Source organism: Camelus ferus, chromosome 13 (genome assembly GCF_009834535.1).
Source record: "Camelus ferus isolate YT-003-E chromosome 13, BCGSAC_Cfer_1.0, whole genome shotgun sequence".
In the NCBI taxonomy this organism is placed as follows: Eukaryota; Metazoa; Chordata; class Mammalia; order Artiodactyla; family Camelidae; genus Camelus; species Camelus ferus.
Window position 1 is genome coordinate 26,691,065 of NC_045708.1, and position 17,902 is coordinate 26,708,966.

General features: G+C 52.8%; 1 protein-coding gene across 2 annotated transcripts in view; it reads right to left on the reverse strand.

Annotated features, from left to right (window-relative positions):
- RSPO1 (R-spondin 1) overlaps positions 1-11,282 on the reverse strand; it is a 28,849-nt gene extending 17,567 nt beyond the window's left edge. The window contains exons 1-2 of one of the 2 annotated variants that reach the window (XM_032495994.1): positions 10,965-11,282; positions 5,959-6,344 (exon numbers count right to left, since the gene is read on the reverse strand). In XM_032495994.1, coding sequence (XP_032351885.1) covers positions 5,959-6,058 — 100 coding nt within the window. In that variant the 5' untranslated portion in view covers positions 6,059-6,344; positions 10,965-11,282. The remainder of the gene's footprint in view (positions 1-5,958; positions 6,345-10,964) is intronic. The other variant, XM_032495993.1, reaches the window with a different exon arrangement.
- Positions 11,283-17,902: the final 6,620 nt, after the last annotated feature.

Below are 17,902 nucleotides of genomic sequence, written 5' to 3' on the forward strand. Positions count from 1 at the left end.
GAGCTGTCGTTGGTGGTTCACTCCCTGGGAGTGGAAGACATCCCCAGGGAAGGAGCTGTGCAGCTTGAGAAGAGGACCAAGAATGGAGGCCTGGGCGGCCCTCGCATTCAGCAGACAAGCAGAGGAAGGGGCTGGGAAAGAGGCTGAGAAGGAATCGCTGGAGAGGCGGGAGGACATTGAGAGATAAAGAGTGGATGGAAGCTGAGTGGGAAAAGGAGAGGTCTGCAAGGACCAGGGCTGGGAGGAGACCAAAGCCTGGGAGCTCTGGGCAAATCTATGACATGTGCACTAGAGGGGACTGGGTGACCTTAAGAAGGGCAGTTTTGGTGGAGTGGTGGGATGCAGGCCAAACCCCGGGGACGCTGAAGAGTCAGTGGGGAGGATGGAGGTCGGGGGTAAAGTGAGGAGAGGGACAGAGAGGGTCAGAGGCCATAGAAAGAGATGGAAAGGAGAGACCAGCTGGGAGCAGGAGTGTGATCCCAAGACAAAGAAAGGCACGGGAAGTGCTGATGTGAAGACCCAAGGATACGGGAGGGTCAAGATACAGATACTGCCCCGAGGCTTGAGGCTGGGGTCAGGAACATGGGACCAGGGACTGAGTTCCATGAGGTCTGGGGACTCAGGAGGGGGGAGAGGTGCTCCGCAAGGAGGAGAGGGGCTCAGTGATGGGCAGGGACAGTTCAATGAGGAAAGGGATGCTTATCAAGGGAGATGGGAACCAAAGGGTGTTCTCAGCTCACAGAGGCAAACAGATGAGCCGTAAGGGGACGGGGAGCCAGAGGGGAGGGGGGCTTTGTGCTGTGTGTGGGTGGTGTCCAAGGAAGATCCTGGGTCTGGGCAGAGGTTACATAGTGATTCAAAGGGAGAAATCGAGGCTCATTCATTCCACAGATGTTCACTGCACAACTAACGCATGTCCAGACTTGCTAGGAGCTGGGGATGTGGAGGTATGGCAACTAATGCCCACCTCGGGCTGGCTGCACACTGAGGGGAATGGGGGAGAGGTGGAGGGTGCTCCTTTACCCAGCAGGCTAGGTGAAGAGGGTGTGCAGACAAAAGAAACAGCCTGTGCAAAGGCTGTGAGGCACCAAACATCCTAGCTTGTCCATAGAATAGAAAATAGGGCTTTATTCTGTTGGCAAGGAAAGGGAGCTCAGAAGGGCATGGTGGGATTCCCAATTTGAAATGCTCCCTCTGGCTTCTGTGCCTGTGATTGGAGGGTGGCGTGCGAGGGAGGCAGCCTTGGAGGGCTGAAGCCTGGCTGAGGAGGCTGGGTGGGCTCAGGGCTGGGGAGGGCACTCAGAGAGATGATGGAGACTCCTTCTAACTTCTTCACAAAACCCCCTTCCACAGCTCTGCCCTTCCCACCCGCTCGCTACTCTCTCTGCTCCCGAGCTCCCAAGCACTCAGCGGAGCCCCTTGCACTGAGCCAGGAAGGCAAGGCCTTTCCCTTGCTGCTTCCCCTCCTCCATCCTTGCCGCAGCGTGGCCCAGCCCCCACCCCACTGAAGAATGCTTCTGGCCACAGTGTCTCCTCCCCAGGGCTTCACTTTGTCCAGGCCCCCAACTTTCTCATCTTGACGTCTTTCTAAAACCAAACTTCTGATGGTGTCACCGCCCCTGCCTAAAACCCATCAATAACTCCCTATTGGCTGCAGAATTAAGACCCAGATCTTCCACCTGGCCTAAAAAGCTTCCCTGAGCTGATCTCACCCACCCCACCTCTTGACACTACCTCTAAGCAATATGGAACTATGTTTTTTTCTCTGAGCACATCACACTACTTCAGGCCTCTGGGCCTTTGCTCCAGTTGGCCCTTCTGCCTGGCACACCCTCTGCCTCCTCTCGAGCCTCTTTCAAGCCTCAGAACAAAAGTCACCTCCTCCAGGAAGTCTCCCCCAATCTTACCACTCTGTAAAATCTGGATGGAGTATTCCGCTGTGTTCCCTAGCCCCAGTACTTGAATCCATCACGGTAGACATCACCTTGTGTTGTTACTGTCTGCTAACATGTCTTTTTCTCTCACCAGAAGGATCTTTGGAGGGTGGAGCCTGTCTTGTTTCTGAATGGGAGCCCAGTAAGGGGTGAGGCTTCACAAAGAGATAGGACTCCCCACGAACGTAGGGCTGAGGATTCGGTGAGTGAGACAGAGGCTCAGGGAGGGGGGTGCACAGAGGTGCTCACTGAGTGTTCAGTAAAGTGTGGGAGTGGGACTGGATAGGATTAGGAGGTTGAGTGAGGGTCAGAGATAGAGGGAGAGGAACTCTCCATGACCCAGAAGAGGGTTGATCTTGATCTTGGGGTGGTTTCTAGCCTTAGAGGAATGAGATTCAATGAGAGAGCCCTGAGTGATGTGGCTGGGGGTGAGGGTGGGGTGCGGGGGTGACAGCAACCAGGGCCTCACTGAGGAGGCTGAGGTGGGAGTGGTGGGTAGGGAAGGGCCCTTCTCAGGCTACAAGCTATCCCAGGAGATGTGTCCATTCCTGGTGCCCTGGTGCCCTGGTGCACTGGGCACATCCCCCTGGGAAGACCTGGCATTCTCTAATTCAACCGTGAGCTTGGTTTAGACCTGTGCTTTTTCCTCATCTGCACCCAAATAGGGCCTGTTTGCCTTCCACCTTGAGCCACCTCCCCTCACCCACTCCTGCAGCAGGACCACACCGCTAGCCTGACCCTCTCAGTGGCTCCTCATTACTCAGAGTGCAAGTCAGGTTAAGGGCAAATTTGGTACCTGGTGGGGACCAAGTGCCACCATCTGACCTCTGCGCACGTCTGTGGCATTGCCCCCAGGAAGGCTCCCTCAGCCCCAGGCAGCTTTCCTTGCTCTGCCCTAGTGGGCGTTAGGCATTTTGTTTTAGCAGCACAACCTTTCTTTTCAGTAGAAAAGGACCTCCACATAGAAAACAGAATGAGCAGAGCTGCTTCTGTGAAAACCCCAGGACCCCCTATTTCTCCAGCTACTCCTGGCTATTTCCCATTTCCTGCATCATCTGTGCCTTGTCCAAACTTCTCACCTTTAGACACGCTGGTCTCCTGCCTGAAGTGCCCTCCCCTACCTCCACCCCTCACCCCCCAGCCTGGAGATCGCCTACTCATCTCTAGAATCACAACCAAGAAGTCACTCCCTCTGGGCCCTCCCTGGTTCCCTCTCGCATTCACTACACTAGATTGAAATTGTCTCTTCCCCCCTCACCTGTGAGCCTCTTAAGACCCATCTCTGCTCCACAGGGCTGGGCTCTGTGGGTTTGCAATGGACGGGTGGGAATGGCCCGCGGAGTGAATGGGGCTTCAGCGATGGGACTCTACAGATGGTTGATGTGGGAGGGGATGAATGCTCCAGATGGAGGATGGGGCAGTGAGAAGGGGCAAAAAGGGGAGTCTAGCTTCTGGAGGAGTCAGGGTTCAGTGAAGGAATGCAGGCTCCATGGGGGGGGGGCAAGACTCAGGGGGCCCAGGAACCAGATAGGAGAAGGGTCTCAGTAAGGGGAGGGGTGCTTAATGTGAGGGGTGGTGAGGGAAAGAGGGCTCCGTGCCGGGCAGGAAATCCAGGTGGGAAAATGTTCACAAGAGGGTGAGGGCCAGTGAGGATGAGTGGAGGGGGCTCAGGGAGAGGAGGGGTCCTCAGTGAGCAGAAGACAAGGAGATCGCCCTGCCTGAGTTTGTGGCTCACAGCTAAACTTCTCCCCCTCCACGCAGGGACACCATCACTCAGACCTGAGGTCAGACGTTCCTTGGCTCAAAACAGGTGTGTGGCTCTGGACCAGAGCTATATTGGATGGCTTCTGGTGGCCCTTACCGACATGCAGTCACGGGATGGCAGAGTCCACAGACCTGAGGCTCATAAACACAGCAAGCCTACCTCTGCCCCACCAGGCTGCCCCGCCCTTGCACGTGCTGGGGGACCAGAGCAGCCACACACACTATTTCGGTCCTTTCTTTCCTCTCCCACTCCCCTGGAAACCCTGGTTTATGTAACAATGATGTGCATGCAGACTGACCACACAGGGCTTGCTATTTTACAAAGATTTCACCATGTCTACATAACCATTATCTCATGTAACTCTCCCTGTGTTCCTATACAGTCACACTTGCAGCTTTGTGGTTACGATTTTGAAAGTACTGCCCAGCACATCTACTCTCATCTCTCTCTGAGTCTCTGTCCACTTTGGACCCTCATTGCATCCTGAGTCTTTCCCACACCTCAACGCATCCTTGTATCTCACCATCGAGGATGTCCTTCACTCACACCACTTGGTAATAAACCCTGGGCTACATGCTGCCGAGGCTGTGAGACGTGACTGTATCAAAAGTGGACACATCAGAATCACCACATTTGATTGGCTGTTGCTAGGACTGGCCCATTCTGATGGCCAAGCTGGTACTATTTTTTTTTTAAAGTACAAAAGATGAACCCAGGTCTTCTGATCTTTGGTATAGGTGAGTGTGTGGCTCACCCATGGAAGTGTGATCACTAGGGCATCTCGCATGAGTGTGAGTGGCCTCTCCCATTCTCTCTCTCTCATCTCGGAAATAGAGGAGACCAATTATAAACTGCTAAACCACATCTGGCCCGTGGAGTCCAAAACACTGGCCGCAGCAGATGAGAAGGGAGGAAAATCAAGGCCTCGCTGCTGATTAAACCTAACTGTCTCTAATTGTTTGTTAAGCCAGGGATTTTCAGCTTCACCAGTTCTCTGAGCTTCTCCCCCTGGGCTGGGTTCTGGCCTTGGCCACTCCCGTGGAGACCCAACAAAACCCCCACGGTCTTTCAACCTTTCCTGGCAGGCCTTGGTCTGCTGAAGGCCTCAGAAGTGAAGCAAGAAGTGGTCGGGCTAGACTTCCGAGGACCTGCCTGCCTGGGGGCATGACATCTTTTCCGGGGGGTTGTTGAGAGACAGATAGCCTCGGGCTGGGCATCCACCCCACTCCCTGGCACAGTCCCTCACACACAGTGGCCACTCCTCTAATGTATGGCAGGTGCAGAACCCCCATCCCTGGAGGCATCAAGCAGAGGCTAGGGGGCCTCCTTTCAGGACTGCCTAGGATGGGATTCTGGGAGGGATGGTGAGGACAGTGGGGACAGACAAATCTTGAACTCCATCAGGCTCTGTTTTCAAGAAGAATGGGCTCACAGGAACAGAGAGACCTGGGTTCCAATGCTGACTGTATGTCCTTGGGACCATCATCTCTTCCCTTTTCTTAGCCTCAGTTTCCCCATCCATACAATGATAGGATTATTATTATTATTATTTTACGCTGGGAGAACCCTTTCTTCCAATGGCATCTTACGTGGAATCTTCCCGAAAGCAGGGAAGGTGAAATTGCTCTGGTTTGAAGGGCAGTGGGGCCAATCTCCTGCCCACTGCTTCTCCTTCACCCCCTAGTGCCGCTCCCTGAATCCCACCAGGCAAAGTTAAAAACCACAGCAGTGGACTGTCCCCAAACCCTCCCTGCTCCACTGTTCCTGCCCCATGATCTGAGCAGGGAAGGCTGTTGCCCACTGCCAGGCTGTGCAGGGCTCCTGGCCCCAAGGGGTTGAGGGCTGCACTTCAGACTAAAAGAAAGGAGCCCTGAACTGTCCATGAGGTGGGGACTGAGCACCCTGGGGGGAACCGGGCTGGGAGGCATCTCCATGGATACCACACAAAGTTGGTGTTATGTCAAAGGGGATAATCCGCAAACTGGATCTTCACAAGAGAGGGGTTAATCTAGAAAGCAGGGTCTACAAAGGGGAAAACAGACAAAATGAGAGATCCACAGAGTGGGTAGTAATCTAAACAAACCCATCCACAAATTGGATAATCCACAAGCAGGGTAATCTACAAAGCTGTAACAGACGAAGTAGAAATCTGCAATGGTCATCACAGAACGAAATGACCAAAGGCCCGCGTCCCCAGACAGCACCCTCACCACCACCACTCCCAAGGCCCACGGTGGTCCAGCCCCATCCATTACTCACTCCGCCTCTGCCTCTTCCCCTTGATCCCCCGGCTGCCGGCGGCGGTGGCGAGGTGCATCCAGCTCAGAACCAGGGCCACCACACACAGCCCAAGCCGCATAGTCACTCGCCAGCTCCAGGCCCCTGGTAGGAGGGGTGGTCTCTGGGGGGGGGGGTGGACGGCGCAGGGCTCTTGCTAACGCCTCTGGGGCTGGGTCAGCAGCAGGAGGCCCAGGCCTGGGCTGTATCCCAAATCCACCATAATCTCAGCTGGGGACAGAGAGGGTGTGGGGAGCCCACTTCTCCATCAGCCCATGAGTAGGTCCAGAGAGCTTTCCTCAAAGGCACCTCAGGGTGTCACATGGGAGAACTCTTTCACTTCAGCAGGCACACCTCCAAAAACCAACCTGTTGGGGGAGGAGAGAGAAGGGTTAATTCTGGGGTACCATCAGGCTCCCCAACCTATGCCTCCTGCCCTCCCACATAGTCCCCTACCCAGGAGACTGTGAGAACTCAGCATGTTTGGACATTACGAGTCACCCACCTGGCACCCCTGTAGAAGAAACTTGCTCCTTCTCCTATCTCACAAAAGCCCCTAACCTGGGATTAGAGCTGGCTACCCAGGTAGTTGGAATATGGTGGACACTCGAATCAAACTTGTGGATCACTGGAAACCAGCTGCCTTGTTTCTATCCTGCCCAATGTTAGCCAGCTCTAGCTGGAAGTCCTTCTTTAGGTCTGCCCTATACACCTCATGCTGCAGTTATATCATGTCTCTTAAAGAGGAGCTCTCTCTGTTCTTCTATGACTGACCCCTCAGCCTTCTCTCCCCATTGCTGAGTCACCCCTGTGCCTTTCACTTGTCTGGAGCTAGAGCAGTGGCCCCCGACAAGCTGGCAGACCCTGCATGGCCCTCTGGGCTTGGCGGGAGAAAAGGAAGTAAGGCTTCCCCCGGCCACAGAAACTCTGACACAGCAGGCCCGGCGGGCCTGGCCTTTGTGAGAGGATAAAAGAGGCAGCGACGCCCGCCCTGGCCAGAGACACAGAGAATGGGGATAATCCCCCAGCCCAGCGAGAGCCAGGTCTCTGGACCCGCTGGCCCGGGTGATGGGGGCAGGGGGAGCTTGTCCCTCCCCAGTGAAATGTGTCTGGGAAGTTGGAGCCAACCTGGGAGTCAGGGGATGAAAACTCGCTTCATACTCAGGATCGCATGCTCTCACAACACAGGCCTGCACACGCATTGGCCCACACACTTGCCACACACACATCCGCACTCACACAGGGGCAGGAATGGAATAGCAAGCCTTAGGGACACTTTGTAGATGCCAAGGAAGCATTGCCCTCCCACCTGATGGTTAAGATGCCTTTGGACAAGTTGCTTAGCCTCCTTGAACCTCAGTTTCCTCATCTATAAAATGGGGATAAATATGCCCATTTCACAGGCTTGCTCTGAGAGTTGGCTGAGTTTGGGCTTACTAATGAGAAAGCTGAAATGCTAGAGTGGAGGTGCCCCTCCCAAGCCTGTCCCAATCCTTTCCCCCTTGGCCTCTAGGGAGGCCCCAGGAGAGCCCACCTGCATGGGAGATAAATCATTATCCCGCCAGGGAGTTCAACACCCCCTCCTCGGCCTCTCCCACAGGCTTTGAAGGCCAGACACACTCAAGTGGTTAAGCTGCCTGTGAGAAGTGTTTACATGAGACTGATGGATCCCACCTGGAGCTGCGGCCGGAGCCTGCGGAGATGCCCCCAGCCACCCCCAAGTGCCCTGTCAGCTGCCAGCCCCTACCTGCCCCTCCAGTACTCCCTGCGTGGCCTGCCAGAGCCATTCCATCTTTCCCAGCCCCCACTACACACTTCCATCACCCACCAACTGTGAAAGCTCCGGCTGAGCTTATCAAACTGGGGTCTTCGGCCCCAAGTACGCAATCCCAGAGGCTGGCCGTAGAGCATGATGGTTAAGGGCACCAACATCAGAATCAGGCTGCCTGGCTTTGAATGTTGCCTCTGCTACTTATTAGCTGTTACCTTAGGGCTAGTTACTTAGCTGGTCTGAGCCTCAGTTTCTTTATCTAAAAGAGGGTTGTTGCTGTTTTTAAAGCTTAAATGAGTTAATACATGGAACTGTTTAGAACAGTGCCTGGCACATCATGAGTACTCAATAGTGTTTTTCTATGACCAAGACCACTTTGAGTCTACATTCCAATGGTCATCTAAAAAGCAGTAGAAACAGTTTTTATATCACCTGGCTACTAATCTCAACACTGAGCACTGTTGCGCAATTTCCATATTTGCATTTATCTTTTTGGTTGATTGCCTTGGCCCCAGTGATCACTCAAAGTGATAGGGTTGACTTTTACTTGTTTATTTTTCTTTCTTTTTAAACCTTTTTTCTTTGTGTGTGTGTTTTTGTTTGTTTTTTCTTGCTCTGTGGACCTATAGTGGAGAAGGGTTAAATTTTAATTGTGGCATTTCTCAAACTGAGGTCTGTGGACACCCTGGCAAATACATTCTCAGGGTACCATGAATCCTTATATTTGACAAACACTGGAGGAGAAGACCACATCAGACAAAGCTGGTGTTAAATCCTGAGTCTGTGAGGCTTTGGTCTCACTGTGTGATCAGTACCCATGGGGTCCTTGGGGCAGAACAGGTCTATGCATCTCTGCACTCCCTGCACCTGCCAGGCATGGTGTCTGGCCCTTTGGGAACAGTGCTCAACAAATGTTAGCACCCTTCCTCTCCCTCCCTCTACTTCCCTCTAAACTCCCCCTTGGTCCTCCCAGGTCTTAGCTTTCTGTCTGGCCCTTGCCATGCTCGCCCAGTCCTAGCCGGTGAGGATCTTCCGACCCACTCCCACCTGAATCACCACCAACCCATGATCTCAGCAGGGAAATGTGGAGGAGGCTCCAGATCTGAATGTCAATGGAGCAAGTGACACTGGCCTTCCTCACCCATCACTGGATGGGAAGAGTTGCAATGTAGAATCAACCCTGAAAAGGAGCTAAGTGTTCATCCTATCAGGGATACAAGCAACAAATAGGAGGCATGCTGGGCGTAGAGGGGGTGAACTGGAGGGCAAATGCCCCATCTAAAGGGAGCGTCGGCTAATCCACTCCAGCTGACTGTTGATAGGCAGAAATCCTGGCTCCATATTGCTAGATCTTCTGCTTTTTTAAAAAGAAGTTGAAAACTCTGAATTTTATGTGAAATCTGATTTTAAAAGCAGGACAGGTCTCAGACTAGGCACCCTGCAGTACCCATCCCCAGAAAGTCACAGGTCTCTGCATTCCCATCCCTTCAGCAAGTCCCTGCCCTCCCCGCCCCAACATGCAGTGGTTACACACAACCTTGGACCAGGGCTAAGAGAAGGGATAGGCACTCATGACTTTCTTTTAAGTAGCCTGCCTCATTTCTATTGGTTCCTCCATCTGAGTCCTTTGCTCCTTGGGCTACAGGGCACAGACAGGTCTTTTTTAGAGGCCCATCACTGCACAGGCAGAGCCAGCAATGGGAACTGCTGGCAGCGACCATGACCTCAGGCATCCGTGGGGGTGAGGAAGGGCGTTTTGTCTCTGCCAGGGTGGGGTGAGGGATTCACACTCATGACGTGCCTGCACCACCTGCCATGCTCCGGACCCTCATTGACTCCTCACCAGAACGCTAGGAGGAAAGCGGGAAAGAATTGTTCCCATTTTATTGGCACTGAGAGGTTAAGGGTCTTGGGGTTAGCAGCTCGTGACCAGGATCTGGAAAGCCCAGCAAGGGGCAGCGAGCGGAGGGGCGGAGGGGCGTGGGGCAGCTTGGGGAAGGAGTGGGAGGCAGGGGCAGAGCTGGGGCCACTTCGAGAGGCCGAACATGCTAGGTGGTCGGAGGAGGGGAGGACAGACTGGGGAGGAGGACATAGCTAGGAGTGGAGCGGAGGGCGAGCATTCAGTGCCCCCAGAAGTCTGGAATAACTTTCAGCTTCTTGCCTGCAACACTATCTGGATAAACTGGTACTCCATCCGGGGCCAGATACAGACCCAAAAATGTAAACCATCCCGATAATTTCTCATTGGCCCTTCCCGGGACCAGCTACGGGTGGAGCGTGTTGGCCGCCAAGCGGGCTGGCGGGCGGGGGCAGAATTGCTGGGTGGGGGGCAGGAACAAGTACGTGCCGGACCGACCTGTCTGGATTAGTGTGTCCGCCAGAGCCAAGCCAGGTGCTGGGGCCGATCCACTCCCCCGCCCCCAAATACCAAGGGCAGCGGGGAAAGGCTCCTTCACGCCCCTCCATCACCGCTCCAAGCGCGCAGAATTCCTCCCTATTCTCCCGAGAGGCCCAACAGGTGCAGGGGGAGGGGAGGCGGACTTGAAGTCCCCCTGACTTCCCCCCAAAATCCAAGAGAACTCTCCCAAGTCCAAGAGGCGGGTTTCACAAGACAACCCTTGCCCCAAGCGCGCGCATCCGGAATCCGTCCTAGCCCTCCTGGGAACCCTGGGCGAACAAATAGCCCCCAACTCTCCCCAACCAAGCAAGACCATCCGGCCCTCGGCGCCAGACCCCGCGGGCCAGTGAGCCGCGCCACCCCGCAGCGCACTGGGGGGCGCCGCACACGCCTCCTGCCACGTCGGACCCGGGCCAGGGCTGTGGGGGGTAACCAGGGGTCGTGGGACTCAGGGGAATCCCAGGTGAAACCATGAATCAAGAGCTTCTGGACTGGGAGTGGTGGAGAATAGGTCTGGTGGATTTGGGGAGTGGGGACTATCACCGGGGGCTGCGGGGTTGAGGGGAACCCAAGGCAGCACCGGGTGAAGGCTGCCCACTGGCTTGAGGGATGCCCGGGGTGGGGGCAGCAGGACTTGAAAGAGGGGCTCCAAAAGGTGCCCTCTCCCATCCTCGCTCACCCGAGAGCAGTCAGAAGTCCCCTTCCTCTGGCGGTTCCCCCCCCCCCCCGGCACTCAGCTCGGCCGAGCCCGGATAAGAGGGCCCGCGGCGCCCCAGGTCCTGCTAGGGAGGAGGACGGGGCAGCTCCGGGGAGACTCACCTCCGCGCTGCCAGCCGCGGCGGGGGCAGGCCCGGGAGGGGCGAGGGCGCGGCCGGCTCACCCGCCCGCCGCGGAACTGTCCTGGGCGCCCTGCGCGCCCGCGCTCCGCCCGCCGATTTCCAAGTTGCTCAATCTGCGGGCGGCTCACGCCCTCCGGGGCCAGCGCCCCACCCGGCGCATCGGTCCTCCGGGGCGGCCCGGTCCGGCCCTGCTCTCTGCAGTGCCCAGCTCAGGCGGTCAGCTCCCCACAGTCTGCCCGCGCTGGGGTTCTCCGTTGCGCCTCGGCTCCACCGGAGCTCCCGGCCGGGAGAGGGGCTAGTCCTCCGTGCGCACGAGGGAGGGAATCCCCCTCTTTGCAGTCCCACCCCCGAGCCGGCCCCCCTTCCCGGGATCCGCAGCAAAAAACGGACTGGAGCGCCAGGCCCGGGAATTCGTAGCCCCCTCCCGCACACCCTTGCCCTTAGCTGGGTCGCCGCGCTTGGAGCGCAGGGCTGGCAACCGCACCCTTCGTCTGGACCCTGACACAGACCCTCTGTCTTTGCCTCCTCCCCTTCCCCAACCCCTCACCCCAGAGATTCCACGCAGCCAGAGCGCCAGCTGCAGCTCCAGGCGTCTTGGGGTCAGAAAAGGGCCAGGGAGTCTCTCGAAACCTCAGTTTCCCTGTCAGGAACCTGGAAAGTGACAAGGAACAGGCTTAATTGGGCCTGTGGTCCTGGCCACACCCTCCTCTTCTCAGAGTCAACTCTTTAGAGCATCTTCCTAGTTCAGATGAAATGTGAGATTCTAACATCCCCAGAACCCAGGTGAGGACCCTCCACTGGGAGCTGGTGCAGGAGAGCAAGGTAAATTTTGCAATAAAACCTAGATTCAAATCCCTGCTCCACCACTTACCAGCTGTGTGGCCATGCCTAAGTTACTTGACCTCTCTGAGCTTCAGGGTTCTCTGTTTTGAGGGTCAGTGAAACGAAGGGTGCAAGTTGCCAGTAAATGGTAGGGACTCTATAAATGTTTGTGGAATGGGTCTTGAAAGGCTGCAGACACCTGCAGTGACCCAGATGATGCTGAAGTCAAGCCTGAAGAAGGAAGGGAGGGAGGAAGCCTCACTCCTTAGGGTGGCAAACAGCTGTTCTCCAGCGTCTTGTCAGATTGGGTAAAGGGAAATGGGCTAAAACTATAGTTAGCACGAGTTAAGTTAGAGTAGAAAAGCTATACTGATGGGGGGAGGGGGAGAGGGGTAGGGGATGGCGAATAATCAAGACAGGCTGTGGAATCTCCTCAGGAGAGGAAGGGGGAGCCCTGAATATTGAGACAAGGGCACAGAGTCTTTTACAGTGACAGGGAATGGATGGAATGACCCCTGGTGTGTCCTGATGGCCAAGGAGCAGAGGTGGTGGACGGACAGAGGAAATGAAGCAGTTGAGTCCCAAATGCCAGTGTCTGGGCTCATGCAGCCAGATCCTTGCCAAGTTTGAAGGGGGCAAACAGCCATTGCTGAGTTGGTCCTGGGCCTCCTTCATTCCTCCCCCCACCCCACCCCTCCCCTCTCCCCTCTGCCCTGAGTTTTCCCTCCATCTCACCGGCCCTTGGCTCTGCTCTCTGCCTAATCAAACAGCCCCAAATGCTGAAAACTCAATGTTTATTTTATTTTATTTTTTTACACACTTGCATAACTCCCTGACAAGCCACGCCAGGCGTTGGGCTTTTTGTTTGGTTTTATTTTGTTGCATTTAGGGGAAAAAGAGAGAGAGAGAGAAGAGAATGAATAACACAAACCACCCAGCCCTAGAAGCTGTCCCAGGCCAGGCAGTGGGTCGGATTTCCTGCCTGAGGAAAAGTCTGTGGGAGTTGGGGGGCCTCGCTACTAGGCTCAGGAATGAGTGAGAAAGGGAAGAAAGCCACCTGGGTCAGAGAAGATAATGAATTAGAACCAGGTGACAAAAATGGATGAATAATAAAGAGCTTTTCTTGTGCACCTAATATATGCCAAGTACTATGCTTTGCATGTAAATTCTGTTACCTAATTTTGCAACCATTTTACTTTTTTTTCTTTTTCCTATAAATGTGAATTCTGAGCTTCAGAGACATCAAGGAATTTGCTCAGAGATACACGACCCTTAAATAGCCAGCTCGGTTCCCAGTATGCTAAATGACTTGTAATTTCCCTGAAAGAGTTATGTTCATGCCCTGAGTTTGCATGTGCTGGTTATTCTGCCTAGAAATGCCTTTTTCTCTGATCCTTCTCTTATCACACCTTGAATGTCAGCTTCTGGACCTCGTGTAGACCTTCACATCACTCATCACTCGCCTGCAATCATCTCTCCTACTGCAGTGTGAGCCTCTTAAGGGCAAAGACTGTGTCTGAGTCAGCCTTATAATCCCACGGACATATTTACTGATGTTTGGTAAATTGAAACCCTAGACGGCTAGGATTTTATCTTTTGTAGATCCTGCAGGCTTCTTCAGATCATGTCCCAGGTCACTATTACTACTCACCCAGACCAACATCATCATTCTCATTAGAAGACCAAAGATCAGTGGACCCAAGCCAGGGCAGTAGCTTCCAGAAATTAGTGAAGTTCCTTATGCTTTATGTCATCTTCTATGTCAGGCAAGAACTATTCTACCACTTGCAGAGTCAGTATCAATAAACTTTCAGCTACAAGTAATGGAAGACCAACTCAAAATGGCTTAGACAGCAGGGTGGTTTATTATCTCATGTATCAGGAAAAGCTGAGGTAGGAATGATCCAGCAGCTGAGGAACCATATTAGCTTCTTTCCTACAGCCTCATTCTACCATCATCAGTATGCTGGCCACTGTCCTCATGATCACAAGATGGCTGCCACAGCTCCAGACACTACATCTTCAACCAAGTCCAGCAATCAGTAAAGCTGTCTCTTTTTAAAGAGTTAGTTAAGTGGCACTTTAAAATGGTTACAATGATAGCATTTGAGTTATGTATATTTTGTCACAATTCTAAAAATTTTTAAGGAGCTAACTGGATCATAAGCCCATCACTGAACAAATCACAGATAAGAGGGATGATGCTACTAAAATTAGCTTAAACCAGTCCAGATTTTCCTGAATTATGTGGGGAAGGGTGTTCACAGACAAAAGCAGAATTTTGACAACACTGAAGAAGGGGAAATGGGCTTTTGTGTAGGCAACCAACGGTGCTGATAATCACACTGTTATTCAAAGAAGAGATAGCTTTGTTTTTGTCAATTTATTGCAGATTCCCCCACCCCACAAACCTTAGTTTCCATGACCCCATTGTTTGCTGAGATCTTGTCATCCTCCCTTTCATGGAGGCAATGCAGGAGAGTGGTTAAGTCCACTCCACGGACATTGGAATTAGCCTTGTTTGAGTTTAAAGTCCATCTCTACCACCAGCTAGCTCAATGTCCTTGGGCCAGTCACTTCACCTCCCTGAGCCTCAGTGTTTTCATCTGTAAAATGGGTATAGTAATATTATCTGACCCACCACAGTTCTTAGGGGCATAACATAAGGTAATGCATTTCAATAGCTTACCGCAGTGCTAGGAGTCACAGTGGGTAATTAGTACATGCTGGCTCTTATCATTAGCTATAATTTTGTCCTGTTATTCATAACTATTAACTGCTGTTCTATCCCAGGCCCTGGGCTGGGAATGGAGGTTAGAGAAATGACTATCACACTATCTTCCTAAGGAGCTCCTGCTCTAGTGGGGGAGACAGGTTTATAAGATAAGGTAGATGAAGAAGACTGATGGAACAAAGAAAGGGGCGGTCGTGACTTCTTGACAGAGTCAGAAAAGCTTCTCCAAGGAGTTGATTCTCTCTTGAAAGACTTGGCATTTTCTAGGCCCAGGAGATGAAAAAGGCATTCCAGGCAGAGGGGTTGGCATGTGCAAAGGCCCAGAGGCCTGATGTATCATGATTCCCTTAGGGCCATAAATAGTTCTGCTTTGTGGGGATTTAGGATGAGAGAGGTGGGATGGAGGGCAGCAGATGAGATCCTTCCACGAGGGTCTCATGTACCAGGCCAAAGAGCAAGGATTTACCTTGAGGGCAGTGGGGTTTCTGAGGTGGATGAGAGGCAGGATGGAACTGTGCTTTCGAAAGAGTGCCTGGCAGCTCCTGGAAGGCTGGCTTTGAAGGAGAGTTTCTGGAGGGGTGAGGGGCCACAGTGAGAGAGGGTAAGGGGGGATATTCCAAAGACCACGGCTCTACTCTTCCTCTTTTCTCTTTCACCATCCCTTCCAGAGGGCCAGGGTGTCCTCTGCAAGCTGGTGACCACCATAAACCCACCCTCCCAGTTCCTCTACCTTGTTGTAACCAAGCTTGGGCTCCTCTAACTCACCCCTGGGATGCCACAGCCCTCACCCCACAGGATCTGGAAAACCTATTCATTCTTGCCCACGAGGCACATGAGCCATCGGCCTTCATCCCCTTGCCTGCCTTCATGGCCCTCCCTGCACCATTCTCCGAACCCTTCTGCTCTTTTCCATCCCCACTGTTCTGCCTCCCTCCTCTCCTCACCTGGGTTACCTGCCATGTGACTTCCAGTGCCTTCTTTGGTCATGCAGGACTTTGATGTCTGCTTCAAGGTCCTCTTCTCCATCACAGGTGCAAGCATCATCTCGGGGACCTCATGCTCCATGTCAGTGCCACTTCCAACACCTCCTGGACGTCCCAGACAGTGTCAATAGTCTACTTCACTTGAACCTCCTGCTTACGTGGCCACTCCCTCTGGTCTCACCCAGACCACTCCATCCCTGAGATCATAGACCTCCAGATCCCCACCATACCCTCCTTCTCCCTCTGTCTGTACCCCGCCCCCACACAGGCTCCACACAGTAACCGGAGTAAACTTTTAAAATGATAAAGCAGATCCCATCACTTGCTCCCCTGCTTAAACCTTCCAGTGATTTTCCATCGCACTTAGAATCAAATCCAAACACCATCCCTTATAAGGCCACATCCCTCTGGCTTCATCTAGCGCCTCTCTTGGCTTCAGTCTTACTGAGCTTCTTTCAACTCGTTGATCACTGGGGACAGACTCTTCCTTGTCTCAGGGCCTTTGCACAGGCCCTCTGCTGGCTCACCCTTCCCATAGCCCTTCAAGTGGGCAGCTTCTTTTCTTCCTTCCAATCTCAGCTTAAACATCATTTTGTTCAAAGGGCTTTTCCTGTCTTCTCCATCCAAGTAGCTTCTCCATAATCCCCTCTCACAGCTTCCTTTCTATTTCACTGGACATTGTATTTTGTCATCATTTACTAGCTTGCTTCCCTATTGGACTTGAGTTCCCATTGCTTGCACGTGAAAGAGCCCTTCTTCCTTTCATAGTCCTCACTCTCCCTGAGAGGTTCGTCGCTAAGGTCTCCAACAACCTCCTAATGGTCGCGTTCTGTAACTCCTTTGTCTTCCTTCTCAATCTCTCTGCAGCTCTTTATAGCCTATCCTTCTTGGAATGCTTCTCCCTGCCCTCCTGGTTCCTGTTGTTTGTCCTGCCTACCTCTCCTCCCAGCCCTTAAAAGTTATACCTGGCCCTCTACCCTTCTGTTTGACCAGGAATTAATACAGATAAAAAAACACAATGTTCGATAGTAAGAGAAGTAAGTGTGATGGTTAATTTTATGTATCAACTTGGCTAGGCCATGGTGCAAACGTTATTCTAGATGTTTTTGTGAAGGTATTTTTTAAGATGAGATTACCATTTAAGACTTTGAGGAAAGCAGGTAACCGCCATAATGTGAGTGGGTCTCATCCAATCAGCTGAAGGCCTTAGTAGAATAAAAACTAACCTCCACTGAGCAAGAAGGAATTCTGCCAGCAGGTGGCCTTTGGACTTGGACTGCAACACCAACTCTTTCCTGGGTCTCCAGCCTTCAGCCTACCCTGAAGATTTTAATCTTGCCAAGCCCCCACAATTGTGTGAGCCAGCTCCTTAAAACACACACACACACACACAAACACACACCCACTATTGGTTCTGCTTCTCTGGAGAACTCTACTAATGCATACAGTAAGTGTTAACTAAATGTAAACTAAATGTTAACTAAAAATCTCCCAAAATCTTCTCCTTAGTGAGATCATCCTCACAGACCCAAACATGTTGGGCCTGAGCGTCAGGACACCCAGGTGCTAGTCCTGGGTTTGCCACTTGCTGGCTGGGTGACCTTATCCATGTCCCTTGACATTTCTAAACCTGCTTCTCCCACAGTCTTTTCCATCTCAATCAACAGCTCCTCCAGCCACCCAACTGCTGGAGGTAAAACCCAGAGGCGTCCTGGGTGCCATCTTTCCTTACTCCCCACATCTGCTCCATCAGCAAGCCATTGCATTTCTACCTCCAGAGGGTGTCTGGATCCATGCATAAGGCTCCGTCTTCTCTCCCATCACCCTGGTCCAGGCACCGTCATCACCTGCCTGGTGATGCTGGTCTCCCAGCTTCCCATTTGCTCCCAAATCCACAGCAGCTGGAGTGATTTTTTAAAAATATAAGTCAGATTATAGCACTAGCATGAGTTTCCTATTGCTGCTGTGAGGAATCGCCACAAACTCACTAGCTTAACACAGCACCAATTTACTATCTTACAGTTCTAGAGGTCAGAAGCCTAATATGGGTTGTTAGGACTGCATTCCTCCTGGAGACACCAGGGAAGAACCTGTTTCCTTGCCTTTTCCATCTTCTAGAGGCCACCCACATTCCTTGGCTCAGGGCCCCTTCCTTGCACCACTTTGACCTCTGCCACTGTCATCACTTCTGTTCTCTGACTCTGAGCCTCCTGCCTCCATTTTATGAGGAACCTCGTGATGATTTCAAGCCCACCTGGATGATTCAAGATAAGCTCTCCACTGAGGTCCTTAACTTAATCATATCTGCAAAATCCTGTTTGCCAAATCAAGTAACATATTCATAGGTTTTGGGGATTAGCACGTAGGCATCTTTGGGGG